The 15,000-nt window shown below is 46.0% G+C and overlaps 1 protein-coding gene across 3 annotated transcripts in view; it reads left to right on the forward strand.

Moving 5' to 3' along the window:
• Nucleotides 1-15,000, forward strand: part of lama5 (laminin, alpha 5) — a 62,600-nt gene that overhangs the window by 16,565 nt on the left and 31,035 nt on the right. For all 3 annotated transcript variants that reach the window (XM_069526407.1, XM_069526408.1, XM_069526409.1), the window contains exons 3-6: nt 6,862-6,979; nt 8,282-8,400; nt 8,578-8,748; nt 9,266-9,363. In XM_069526407.1, the coding sequence (XP_069382508.1) occupies nt 6,862-6,979; nt 8,282-8,400; nt 8,578-8,748; nt 9,266-9,363 (506 nt within the window). The remainder of the gene's footprint in view (nt 1-6,861; nt 6,980-8,281; nt 8,401-8,577; nt 8,749-9,265; nt 9,364-15,000) is intronic.

Here is a 15,000-nt window from a genome sequence, read left to right on the forward strand (position 1 = left end):
TCATGACGATGTTTTCAGGTCGTAAATCTTCAACTTTCCAACTTTTCAAGATTAAAGTTTAAAAAAAAATCTAATTAGAGCTCAAGCCCAGTGGAAGTTGCTGCATTGTCTCAGCGTCGTTAACCTCAAATGATACCGTCTGAGACTGAGCGACGCTCGAGTGAAGCATCAGACGAGGATCTGTCAGTTCTCCAAGGTGGAGCAGGAGGAGAGGGAGAAGACGTGATGAGGGTCATTCTCTGTGGAATGTGTTTTTACCTCCTGCCGACCCACAATCCTTTGGTGCAGAGCCACAGATCTGTGGGATCAGCACCTTCATCGCTTTTTGTTTTTGAGGATGCTCATTGACAGGATCCCTCCTCCTCCCTCCTGCCTCCTCCTCCCTCCACCTCCTCCTCCCTCCACCTCCCTCCTCTGTCTTCTCTCTCACCTTCCTCTCCTTCTGTTCTGATAAGACGTCCCTGAGAACAGTCCTCTGACAAGGTTTCTGACACAATTTCTATTATCTCCTCTATTCTTCCTCCTCCTCCTCCTCCTTCTCCTCCCTCCTCCCTCCTCCCTCCTCCCTCCTCCCTCCTCCTCCCTCCTCCTCCCTCCACCTCCCTCCTCTGTCTTCTCTCTCACCTTCCTCTCCTTCTGTTCTGATAAGACGTCCCTGAGAACAGTCCTCTGACAAGGTTTCCATGACACAATTTCTATTATCTCCTCTATTCTTCCTCCTCCTCCTCCTCCTTCTCCTATCTCCTATCTCCTTCACGTCTACTTTTCTCTCCTCGTTATCTCCCCCCTCTTCTCCTCCTCTCCTCTCTCAGCTCTTCACCCTCTTCTCTTTTCTTACATTTAGAATGATGCTGCAGCTGATGGATCTTATTTATATTTATCATCTTGAAGTTTTTGGTTTGGTGATTCTGAAGATGATCAGACATCTCGGTCATCTTTCCATCTGATCCCAGGAAGTCAGAGTTTCCGACTCCCCGACGTCCCTGGAACGTTGACGTATCTCGACCTGCAGCTCTTCCTGCTCCGACATGTCAGAGAGATAAAGACATCTTTACATTTCTGGAGTGTTTTAGAAACGCTGCGTGTATGAGCCGGCTCTGTGAAGCTTCACATCTGGAGCCTCTGGGCAGGAAACACTGAAGCATCAGGTGGAAGAAGACGGAGGCTGTTATTAGAAGTTCTCTGGAAGTGTCCCACGTTTCATTTACAGATAATGTGAAGTTCCAGGTGAATCTTTTCTCCGTGTGAAATAACAACCAGCTGTTTTCACAAAGACTCTCTGTGGTGTTGGTGCAGGACTCAGTGGAGGAGGGGTTTCAGTCTGAGCCGCTGTCGCCTCTCTGTCTCTCTCTCTCTCTCTCTCTCTCTCTCTCACTCTCTCTCTCACTCTCTCTCTCTCTCTCTCTCTCTCTCTCTCTCTCTCTCTCTCTCTCTCACTCTCTTGCTGTTCCACATGGACAGAAGGTGGATACTTGACCTGAGCCCACCAGGTCCCAGCAGGTCCAAACATGTCCTGGGACAAACGTCTGAAGTTATATTCTGGTTCTGGTTGTGGTTTGGTCACGTGGGTTTTAAACTGCACATGTCTGATGATGGGGAAACACAGGTCTCATGGCGGGTCTGGACCCGGACAACAGAATCCCTGTTGGGGTTGGACTGGGCTCGGTTAGTTTTCTCTCGGGCTCTCCTCTGTGTTTGAGTTTCATTTGTTTCCAGTGAAGTTGATAAAACTCGTTTGAGCTCATTGTGTTCGTGTCCTTGGATTCTTTGTATCCATCCACGGGTCAGCTACAGAACATCATCGTGGTAATACATCTGTGCAGAGTGAGAGAGGGAGAGGGAGAGAGAGAAAGAGAGGAGAGAGAGAGAGGGAGAGAGAGAGAGAGATGAAGAGAGAGAGAGAGATGAAGAGAGATGAAGAGAGAGAGAGAGATGAAGAGAGATGGCTACAGGGAGGATTAGGAAGGAAAGAGAGGTGCAACGAGATCGACCTGGAATGTGAGGAATGACCTTCGCTCTCTAGGAGAGCACACACACACACACACACACACACACACACACACACACACACACACACACAATGTAGTACAAGTACAAGAAAGATGTGTGTGTGTGTGTGTGTGTGAGCGCAGCAGCTGTTGCACCACTGGATCTGTGCAGACTGAGACACTGACTGACAGATAATGGGACAGTTCAGTGGACTGAGAGGATTTAAAGACATTTGACATTTTACTGCTGAAGCAGACGAATCACATGTGAGAGAATAAAGTTCAGTATATGAAGTTTAAAGGGTCTGAGTGACGAGGTCTGAGTGATGAGGTCTGAGTGATGAGGTCTGAGTGATGAGGTCTGAGTGACGAGGTCTGAGTGATGAGGTCCGGAGCTCAGATTCAATTCAGTCTGAATCTGAGCTTCAGGTGTGAACGGTTCCTCAGACCAGATGTTCTGGGTCTGGATCAAACTGAACCTGGTTCTGTTGGTTCACAGTGAAAACACTTGGTCTCCGTTCAAACAGAAAGACTCTCTCTACATCAACTCGTTAATTATCAGACTCTTCTCGTCCTGTTTCTGTCTCGTCTGCTGAACGTTTCATCGTTTGGCGGAATCTTCAAGCTTCAAATTATTGTTGTTATTGACGCAGAAGAAACTGAAGAAATGAGATGAGACAAAAAGTCTGACCTCGTTATTTTCCTTTTTAACACTCGTCTTAATCACACTGACGCGGTTTCTTACTTTTCTGTTGAATTGAACTATTAACTTGATGATCACATGATTTGTCATTAATACAGAGAATCGCTGCTTCACTGCGTCGTGATTTAGAGTAAATGTTTTCGGGGCTGACAGTGAATAGAAACAGCAGGAATGGTCCTTTAAATCTCCTCCACACTGACAGATACAGCTGCAGCTCCTCGTCACAACGCTGCCACTCTTCTCTTATCCTCGTCTGTTATCCACCTCCTCCACCTCCTCCACCTCCTCCACCTCCTCCTCGTCCTCTGGACACATTCACCAGAGTCTGTCCTGACACCAGCCAGACGCCACAATAATCTGCTGCTCCGCCGACTTTACTGTCAAGAAATGTCTCTGAAACACACACACACACACACACACACACACACACACACACACACACACACACACACACACACACACACACTTGAAATGATTTACTTGAATTGTCATTCATCCCGTTGAACCCACACTGACTCAACCACACTGAGTCCAGTTTTCAGCGTGAGCCTCTCGATCAGACGTTGGTGCTGATCCAGATGTGAGGTTCCAGCTGTTAGAACTTTATCGTGCGTTCACACTGAAGAAAGTTCGTTTGATTAAAACAGAGATCTTGTTGAAATGATGCGTTTGAGTGTAACACAGCTTCGTCTTACACAGAATGAATGTCGACGGACATTCAGTGAGCTGTGCTCCAGTTTATGTAGTTAAAGTGTTGGGCTGCGATAAGAGAATATTATTTATCACTATCAGGTAAACTAATTATTTGAGATTGTTCCCAGAGCCGGAGTCAAAGTCTTCAGACGCTCTGTATGTATGTTAATGATCCATTCATTATCTTTTGGTGGCTGGAAACAAACAATGATGAGTTATTGATCAAAACCTTTGAATTGGTTCATTTATGAATTCATGGATTTATTATCATCCACTCATTTTAGCTCCGTGACATAAATTCTACAAACGTCTCAGCATTTCCTCCAGAAAACACTTTGAATCGAAACCACCAGCAAACCTCTGACTTTTGAAGCCGATCCGTCCACTGTCCTCAGCGTCTCCTCAGGGTTTGAACATGTCCAAACATGGACCGGCTTTGTCCCTTTGTTTGTCCCCGTCTTATCTCCATGGTTACCTGAGGCACAGGGAATGTGGTGCCACCAAGGAATGTGTACAATTATTAAACCAGCCAGGAGCCGAGCACACGCACACACACACGCACACACACACACACACACACACACACACACACCTGCATTCCTCAGACACTGGTCATGTGTATGTATCTACATCGAGAACAGTTTCTTCTGACGTTATCTCAGGTTCATCGCAGATTCTCATCTGAGTCTCGACCTTTAAATCACAAACTCACTGTTACTGCAACAGACGGAACAAAGTCACGTGACCTGTGTCCTCTGATGTATGAATGCAACAGTGATCAGTACGTTCATTCAGCATTCATTGTTCCTGCTTCCATTCATCCTCCTGTTCCTCTCCTCCCTCTGTCATCACAAATCTCACATCGTGTCCTGGTCCTGGACCTGGTCCTAATCCTGGTCCTGGTCCTAATCCTGGTCCTGGTCCTGGACCTGGTCCTAATCCTGGTCCTGGTCCTAATCCTGGTCCTAATCCTGGTCCTGGTCCTAATCCTGGTCCTGGTCCTAATCCTGGTCCTAATCCTGGTCCTAATCCTGGTCCTGGTCCTAATCCTGGTCCTAATCCTGGTCCTAATCCTGGTCCTGGTCCTAATCCTGGTCCTAATCCTGGTCCTGGTCCTGGTCCTAATCCTGGTCCTGGTCCTGGTCCTGGGCCCGTTGTAAAGTCTTAGTTTCCTCTCGTGTTTTTCCACCTGTTTCAGAGACGACCTTTAGGTTTCTCTCTCTCTCTCTCTCTCTCTCTTTTTTATTTTCTCTATCCTCACCCTCTCTATCTTCTCCTCTTCTTCCCCTCGGTCTGACCTGTTGCTGGCCACTTGTTGCCATGGTAACAGAGGTTTGATTGATGGTGAGACTGACCTGGGAGGCCGCGGCTAATCCATAAATCCCATGGAGTGTGTGTGTGTGTGTGTGTGTGTGTGTGTGTGTGTGTGTGTGTGTGTGTGTGTGTGTGTGAGACAGACAGACTGGTTCCCACTGAGCGCTGGAGACAGACGCTCCGAGTGATTTAATTTTTAAAAGTCAAAATGCGGCTGATTGATTTGACGACAGGTGAACATGTGACGTGAACCACATCTGTGTTTTACACGTGTTTGTGGTTTTAATTATAATTTTAAAGATCATTAATCAATAATCATCATATTATTCATGTTTTATTGAATCAATGTTCTTTTCTCTTGTTTTCTGTAACAATTTAAAACATTTAGAATATAAACTTTATTTATACAGAAAGTGCTTTACGTGGTCGAAACAGGATTTAAACATCAGGACTGAGGCCGAAAAGATCTAAAGTAATTCAGGGATTAAACTTTCACAGTGAAAAGCTTCACGACTGTGCATCAGGGTTTGGGAGCAGATCCCCCGATGTTCAGTCGTGTGCTCTGAGTTGGAGACGTCCTCTGAGGAGCAGCTCTGAACTTCAGGTGGCTCCTGCAGGTCACACTCTAACCCTGGAATCACAGGAATGCTTCTGGGTTTTTCTTTCAATATGTTTGGCCCCTGAGGGACGAGGCCTCGCTCTCTGCTTCCTGTCCTTCAGATCACACACACACACACACACACACACACACACACACACACACACACACACACACACACACACACACACATTATGTTTAAATACACAGTGTCTCCAGTTAAGTCTTTATTTGTTGTTTCATGAGTCTAATATATAGTTTAACATATTTTGAATCGATTGAAAATGGTGTAAACTTTGTTTAAGACTTGAAAACTCAAACTTCAGTCACTTCAGTTGTTCAGCAGGAGATGGAAGGAAATCGAGTTTTATCTGTCAACAGATAAAACCTGACACGTTCCTCTCCTCCTCCTCCTCCTCCTCCTCCTCCTCCTCCTCCTCCATCCCTCCATCCTCCTCCTCTGTCAATCCAAACTTTTGGCATTCCACAGTGATGGAGTAGTTTTTCTAGGTGTGTGTGTGTGTGTGTGTGTGTGTGTGCAGCTGTTCTTCTTCTCTTCATGTGAGAGGACGTCCTCAGGAGACACTGTGGAGCATCTCAGGAGTTCAGCGTCTGAAAGCAGCTTTACTAAAGCTTTCTCTCTAAACCCTGCGCTCACACTCGAAGAGTCTCTGCTCGCGCTCTAACTGCAGATCATGTTTCCTGTGCTTCAGCTCCTGAATTCTTTTTATCTGTGAAACAAGTCAGTCAAACTCCTCAACCCCTCTGGGTGTGTTAGCTTTATGTCTTTGTGCATCCTGCACGGGTGGTGACTGTCACCTGGCTAATGCACCTAAACACACACACACACACACACACTGCTCTCTCTCTCTCCCCCTCCCTCCCTCCCTCCCTCCCTCTCTGCCCATGAGAGCAGTTCCAGCATCTTTCAGGAAATGAACGAGGGATGACAAGCGAAAGAGAAGCGAGTGCAGACGGCCTGAAACGATGATGTGATGAAGGAGCATCTGTTGCTCATCAGCGTCAGGAGCTTCTCTGGCTCGTGACCTCACGTGTCACCGGACGGATCAGAGTCCGTGTCGCTGGTTCTGACGTCTCCTCAGAGAGGATCAGTTTCACACCTCGGCTGTTGAGGTCGAGTGGTTTTATTAGAAACTGATGCTCGCGTTTCCGTTTCACCTCGATCGCAGAACGGCTTTGATTTGATTTCCTGTCTTTTCTTCCCCCCCCCCTTCCCTCAATTTCCTTTTCTTGTCCCAAACCAATTCTTTTCTTTTCTCTCTTTATCCTTTACTTTGCTTTTGGTCTTTTGTATTTTCTCAAATCCAAATTCAATGTAAATCCCAGAAATGCAGAAGCTGATGTTTGTACCTCTGTCCATGTGTCTGTTCATTGGTTTGTTGCATTATGGGTCAGGACATGGAGCCGTCCACGGACTTCCTGTAGAATGATTCACGGATCCAGATGTCAAAGATCTGTTGGAGGAGTTTTGAGCTCGACTCAGTGACACTGAGTTAAAGTTATTTTTAATCACGTGAATTTCTTCTTCTTCATGTTTCCTGCAGCTCTTCCACGTGGCCTACGTGCTGATAAAGTTCGCCAACTCTCCTCGTCCGGACCTCTGGGTTCTGGAGCGATCCACCGACTCGGGTCAGACCTACCAGCCCTGGCAGTACTTTGCCTGTAAGTAGAAGCACATACGTGTTTATTTACCTGTACTGTACATGCTCAGTACACCGACACTCCAGATGTCAGGTTGTGACGACCAAGTCAGATTCCATCAGCATCGCTTCATGTTTTCCTGTGACCTCCCCCAGAGTTCAGTCTGATTCCCCCTCCTCCCCCGAGGGAAGCCGCCTCATTGGTTTGTTGGTCAGGTCAGAGGCGGGACATCATTACATCATAGAGCTGCCAGCTGAGTGTATATGGCGGCTGTCAATCCAGGTGGGCTGCTGGGAAATTCCAGACATGTTCCGCCAACAGGTCGCAGCTCGAAGAACAAAACACGCACACACACACACACACACAGAGACACACACTGGTGTACACATTGGAACTTTGTCTATCAATCAACCTTCAGTTTCAAAGTAAAAGCACTTGCTGAGTGTTTCCTGTAACACAATGAGTCTCTGTGGCGTCCTGCTGCAGGAGGCGGGGCCTAATGTTAGCTGTCTGCTCTGATTGGATCAATGGACCAGTGTCCGTCTCATTAACGATTACTTATTAAATATTAAGAACAGTAAGTAGATGAGTGATGAATAAACTGTCCTGTTCAGATGCAGAATAAAGTTAAAGTCTCAGCCACAGACTTTTCATTTGGTCTCTTATCCTCTCAAATCGAGGCCGTCCTGATTTTTTATTTTCATGTCTCCACGCCGGCGACACCCGGTGGCCGGAGGCGTTAAGTTTCCACGTTGTCCGTTGGTCCTTGTGAACACGATATCTCAAGAACCACTCGAGGGAACCGTCTCAACATTGGTTCAAATGTTGACTTAGATGCACGGATTAGCTGATTAGATTTGGAAGGTCAAAGGTCACAGTGACTCTTTCTTTCTGTGTTTTCTTCACGACGCCTCAAGAGAATCTTTTCCACATCTGCAACAAATGCTCTCAGAGACGCCCAGAAGAAGTGAGGACATGTGTTCTTGAACGTGACATCTCAAGGAAGACTTCAGGGAATGTCTTCAGTGGACGAAGGTCACGGTGACCTCAGTCTGGAGACAACTCCGCTGTTCATCTGAGTCTTTGGATGAAGTCATTCTTAAAAGTTTTCATTCAGTAGAAGTTTATTGTGGGATGAGTTATATTTGGAATCAGAGTTGTGTTGTCAGCAGTTTGTGTTAAGAGCAGAGTTTGTGAAGCAGCAGCTGAAGATTGTGTGTTAGAGCTGCACCGATCACAGACCCTCCTCTAATCATCTCGTCTACACCTGTGTGTGTGTGTGTGTGTGTGTGTGTGTGTGTGTGTGTGTGTGTGTGTGTGTAGCCTCTAAGAGAGACTGTATCGAACGTTTCGGACAGAGAACCATCGAAAGGATCAACAATGATGACGACATCGTCTGCACCACCGAATACTCGCGGATCGTCCCACTGGAGAACGGAGAGGTGGGCGTGATTCCTCAGTGTGTGTTTGTGTGTTTGTGTGTCTGTGTGTTGATATCGTGAATCTTTTTTGCCTGATTGGTTCGTTATCATGGCTCCGACTCTCACTGGACTTTCCCAGGCTGTAATGTTTCTGGTCCCACATCTGTCCGGCAGCTGATAACGTCCTCCTCTCCTCAGATCGTGGTGTCCTTGGTGAACGGTCGTCCCGGCGCCATGAACTTCTCCTACTCTCCGGTGCTGAGGGAGTTCACCAAGGCCACAAACATCCGACTCCGCTTCCTGAGAACCAACACGCTGCTGGGACACCTGATGGGCAAAGCTCTCCGTGACCCCACCGTCACCCGCAGGGTGAGAGAAAACCCTTCCAGCCGATGATCACATGAACTATTACTCTATTATTTGCACACTTTTCATTGATGTGTTGTTTATTTTCTGATTTAAATTCATTATGTTAAACTCCCGATCAACATTTTCCACTAAAAACCTTTTTGTTTTATTTATAATGTAGACGCCTCTTTTTCTACAACTGCAGAAATAAAACAAACAAGTTCATGTTGTGAATGAGTCGAGTCACAGATTCAGATTTTTTAAACATAACCAGAACTTCAACTAGATTAAAGGGGAAAGTTACGACACTTAAGAACGGCAGTGTGTAGCCTAGCTTAGCATCAACACTTGATCCTTCTACATCCACGGGTAAGAAAGAAGCTGCGTGTTAAGTAACGAGCTTCAGCTCTCGGCCGTCGAGTCGCTCATGGCTCCATGTTCACTTTTGCTCTTCAGGTCTCATGTGAAGTTTTTATTTTTCCAAAAATGTTGAATGATCCCTGAAGTCCAACGTTTCAAATGCAAATGTGTTGTTCAGTATTACTACAGCATCAAAGACATCAGCATCGGAGGACGCTGTGTGTGTAACGGACACGCTGAGGCCTGCAACTCTAAGGACCCCAACGACCCCTACAGGTAGGTGACCTTCAGAAGACCTACACACACACACACACACACACACACACACACACACACACACACAGTCACTGAATCAGACTTTACTATTATGATTCATAAAGTTGTGGCTGACTGTGTTTTGACTGGATTTATGTGTGTGTGTGTGTGTGTGTGTGTGTGTGCATCATAATGAGGGCAGATCTTACTTCATAGTAACATAAAAATGATTTATGATATTAATAGGCCTACACACACACACACACACACACACACACACACACACACACACACACACACACACACACACAGACACACACACACACACACACACACACACACACAGACACACACACAGACACACACACACACACACACACACACACATTCCTAGCCTCAGGCTGTGCTTCTTGTTATTTGAGGATCAGTGTTTCTTGGCTGTGTCTCTGCCTCATCCACAACAACATACCTGCAGAGATCAAGATTTATTATTCAAACACTTCAGCTGAATTCCATGACATGTCTCTGGATCACATACGAACCCGTGAAGCTGTGTGATATTCATAAGTTAGAAGCTTTTTCACTAATGTTCATGAAACGTATCAATAAGAGCAGAGTCAGATGAAGTCGACTGATTTAACCACAAACTAAGAGAAAGGATGAAACGAGACGCTGGAGTCAGACAGAGGAGGAAGAAACAGGGGGAGTGTGTGTGACTTATATAAATTAATTATATTGTTGAGGCAAGAAAGACAAGATGGAGCCTGTGTGTGTGTGTCTGTGTGTGTGTGTGTGTGTCTGTGTGTGTGTCTGTGTGAGAATTTACAGATAAGTGTAGGTCTCTCATGAAAAGTGGAAGTGAGCAGTGTGTGATTATTTTAATAATATGTGTGTCGCTGTGACTGATGTATATGTGGATTCTACAAGTACATAAGCAGGTGTGTGTGTGTGTGTGTGTGTGTGTGTGTGTGCAGTTGATCACACACTCACACACACTCGCTCAGACTTGTCGTCTCTAAGCCTGTGATGCAGCTCGTTCCGTGTTGTTGCAAATGACTGATCTGGGACCTTGGGAGTGAAGGAGGGATGTAGACGGAGGTGTGGGAGACGGTCGGAGAGTGTGATGTAGAGCGGAGGCTGATGAGCTGCTGACGGGAGGTGTGACCCTGTGACCCCTGACGTCCTGCGGGACGTTTAAACTGTGTGTGATTGACAGTCGTTAGTGTTTTCAGATGTTAACGTGGGAGTGAGCGTCTCAGCGGGTCGTGTACAAATATTTGTAAAACATTGAAGTACGATAAAGAGGAATAGATACTGTTGTTTTTATCTGACACTTCACTTTTTGTTTTCTCTGTTTCATTTACTTTGGTTTTCTCAGTTTCCTCACCAACAATATTAAATCTGGAGGAGAAGGATCACTTCATCCGTTTTAGACTTGGTGGATTTGATCCAGAGAAGAACTCATTACTTTCTGGTTTGGATCCAGGAAGTGGTTTTTACTTCGTTTGAAGGCTCTTCTCATGAATGATGATGAAACCAGAGGACTGAGATTAATTATTATTATTATTATTGAGTGTGTGATGTGGTTGATTTAATGGGCCTGGTGAGCGTTAGTCAAACATCTAATTAGAACAATAGCAAATTCTGAATCATCGCGAATAATATGAAAACATAAAACCAGATTAATCGGACTAATTTCTTTTTGTGTGAACTTGTTTAGAAAAAGAATCTGACTCAGAGGCTGTTTGTTGTTTGTAGTTGAAAACTTGAAGGTCTGAGTTTTCAGGCGTTCGTTGAGTTTCTCTGCAGACCTGCTACAACACCTGCTGGATCTCACAACGTCCGATACAGTCCAGGGTGATGTGAGGTTTCAGATCAGACTCCAGCTCGCAGCTCCACATTCCTTCTCTCTGACACAGACCAGACTGAGAATCTCCTGATGAGACCAGGAGGGATTTATTTTAAATTCCTTGTCCCGATCGTTCCCATCAGTCAAACACCTGCAGGCACGATGCACGGACCAGTTACTCCATACATGTATATATTACACACACGCACATGTATGTAACTCACATCGCATGAGTCAAGTGACGTGGTTATTTAAGAATTCTTCTTCTTGAGAAACCACAAACCTCTGACTGTTTAAAATACCTGAACCACACATTTAAATCCTGTTTGAATTCCAGTTTCCAGACAGGGATTAGATGTGATGAGCATTTTAAATGGTTTGAAAGATTCCACTCAAACTAATTACTTTTCCCATCGAGGTTAATCATTGTTTTATCTGTGAGTCACAAATTACAAGCTCAGTCTCAGTAGAGGTGAAAAACAGTTTTCTTTCCCTCTGTTGAAATGAGACTCTGCTCGTCTTCAGGATGAAGAGTTTGATTTGTGTTATATCTTATTACTGTTGAACCTTTGGAGCAGACGAAGGGGACGTTTGACCCTGAGCCATGAAATGATTTACAGGTCATCAGTGACGTTTCTAAATCCGCCCTGAACTCAGTGAAGCACCATGTGATCTGGTCCTCTGGTGTTCGAGCTCGTTCTGTACGAGCTGAAGGTGCGATGGTGATTTTTGTCTCAACCCTGAATACGATAAGTTTTAATTATAGAAATGAAATGAAGGTGAAACACAGAGAGTCCGTTTTCTGACTGTAGTGAAGAGATGATGGTTCCTTTAGCTCCGACAGCAGCTCAGCTCCGCCTCGACGGCTCCTTCCTCCGTTTCTTTAGTTATTGTTCCAACACCTCAGTGACACACACACACACACACACACACACACACACACACACACACACACACACACCAGCTGTGCTAATTGTTCAGCCAGATGTGGCCTCAGCTCTCTGGGCTCTGAACCTGACCTGGAGGTGACGCAGCAAAGTGAACAGAACAAACTGCAGCAGCCACATGTGAACTTTATTAACACGTTGATCATCGACACCTCATCGTCAGCTGACCTGTTTATTTACATGTTTCTGGTTGAGCAGCGAGCTTCAAGACGTCAGGTGGAAGGAGGAGGTTGTGTTTCCACGTTTGATGGAGTTTGACTGAAGACGAGCTGAAGAAGAACTCGTTCACTTCAGGAGCAGATCAAATAAGAATCTTATTTTCATGTAGTTTCTGTTGTGACGGACGTCGTCTGTCATCAGACCTCAGGTCGATGAGTCCAGGACGCTGCTGCTACAGAACCCTGGTTGACAAATTTTACCGAGAGGCAACAGAACGGACGACTGCAGCGTTGTGATTGTGACTTTGTGTTAATGTGTGAGTTAATGACAGGCCTCCACACACTCGTTACTTATTAAAGCTCCGTGTTATCAACACCACGTCATCGACTGAGTCAGAGTCAGTGGATCAGGGTCAACAGACTGAAGAAGTGTTTTATTCTGAAATCCATCGAATCCCACGGTAAACCAGAGTGAAACCAGATATGATCCTGATTCATGTGTATTTAGTTAAAGCACCATTCATTCCCGTGGCAGAGTGAACGCAGTATAAACATGTACCTGCTCTCACACTGAGGAGACGTTCAATCACAACTCATGAAATGTGAACTGCACAGTCGTTAAAATAGCTCGGTGTCATTTTCACTCATTGTGGTTCGGAAGATATTTGTGCAGAAACGTAGAATTAGTTTTAACCTGCACGAAGCAGGTTGTTGGATTTTATACAGTTTGTCGTTTCAGCATCATTTTCATCTCAACTCTGCACATCGTGTATATTTGTCTTGATGGAAGCAGCGTGTGAGGAAACGAGGATTTATATCATCTCAGTGTTTTGAAATCGAATCACATTCACGACAGAGACGGTCTGTGTGTTGGAAATGACACGTCGAGGGGAGAAGGAGCGTGTGAGCGAACACATGCAAGCTGACGTGAAAGTACAGACACGTCTCCTAACTGCAGAGATATTACAAACACTCGTCGAACCCCGTCTGCAGCGTCCGTCTGCTCCGACACGGACAGAGGACGGGAGGTTCAATCTAAACACACCTGACAGCGTGCACGAGGCCCGACGCTGCCGTCACGACGAGACACAGACTCCGGACACAGGCGTGATTTACTGTCGTGTCTGTGTCCAGAGTAACAGCAGATCTCAAATCTAACACACATTTAACTGCACAGTAAAATCTGATCATTTCTATCTCCACCACATTGGAAAATAATTGTGCTTGTGTGTGTGTGTGTGTGTGTGTGTGTGTGTGTGTGTGTGTGTGCGTGTGCGTGTGTGTGTAATTGCATTTTAAGTGAAGGCTCCTGTGAGTAATGTGTCGTCAGGAAGCTGCAGGTCCTCGGATCCTGATTCAAACCAGGAAACAGTGAATTTGGTTTGAAACGCTCCATTGAAAGTTCGTTTCCTCAAAAGCTTGAGCGGAGCCGAGGGAAGGAAAGAAGGACGGAGAGCCAGAGAGTTAGAGGACGCACGAGGGAGGGAGGGTGTGAAGTAAAGAGAGAGTGTGTGTGTGTGTGTGTGAGAAAGAGAGGGAGAGAGGGAGAGAGAGAGAGAGAGATTCAGTGAATGAATGGATGTGATAGTGAAAAAGGTGAAAGCTGGAAAAACATAAACCTTTTAAACCACAATCCACAGACGTGTTATCAGCACAGTCCAGAGCAAAGCAACACACACACACACACACACACACACACACACACACACACACACACAGCAGAGCAGTGGACCACATGACCTCCGATGACTGAGGCCTCGTCCAGACCAACACGTCTCGTCCACCATGTTTATACATCTCAACACTGGACACAGAGACAGACGGACTCTTCTGTCCGTTCTCCGAGTTGTCTCATCTGTATTTGTCCTCGTCTTCTAAAAGCTCACGGACACATATACGAAACGGAGCAGTACCACAGGAGGCCGTTAGGGGGCAGTGTAGAGAGACTGCAGGCGTCTGTACGATGTTTCTGCAGCTGGGAGCTGACTGGACCGCTGCCCTCTAGTGGACGAATTGATTGGACAACCATGTGGACAGTTACGGTTTCATGGACGTGTCTCTTTGCTCGCTCTATCTGTAGCTCCGCCCAACAACCACAGAGTTTGGACATTTGTCCAGCGCCATCTTGTTGTTTTGAATCCAGAAGTAACTAGTTCTGTCTCCGTCCCTCGAGGACACAGTGCGTCACCATCACCTCCACGATCCAGCTCACAACATATGAAGTACTAAAGACACGGTACGACACAGTCTGCAGCCACAAGGAGGACAGGATGTAGTGCAGGAAGACTTCCTGTAGCAAGGAGCCGTGAAGAAGTTTCACCTGAACTTTCAGCTACAGGTCAAGTTGTCTCTGACATTTACTCAGACATTCGTTTGGTTGAAGGAGTCGAACAACTGTAAAAGGACAAGAATCACATTTGTCTCTGGTCCTCTGTGTCTGTCTCTGGTTGACGGGTGAAGACGACTCCAGCGTCCAGCGGTTGTTTTTCTTGTCTCCCTGCTGTGTTTTGGCCGAACTCTGCAGGTTTACACACTAATCCCATTAAAATCCAGGGTGAAGCCGTCAGCCGCCAGAGACGAGGCCGAAAGATTAACTCTGTCTTTGTTAGGGAGGATTTACACTGTCACACGTGTCTGTCTGTCTGTCTGTCTGTCTGTCTGTCTGTCTCTCTGTCTCTCTCTCTGTCTGTCTGTCTCTCTGTCT

Source organism: Paralichthys olivaceus, chromosome 6 (assembly GCF_024713975.1).
Source record: "Paralichthys olivaceus isolate ysfri-2021 chromosome 6, ASM2471397v2, whole genome shotgun sequence".
Taxonomy (NCBI): domain Eukaryota; kingdom Metazoa; phylum Chordata; class Actinopteri; order Pleuronectiformes; family Paralichthyidae; genus Paralichthys; species Paralichthys olivaceus.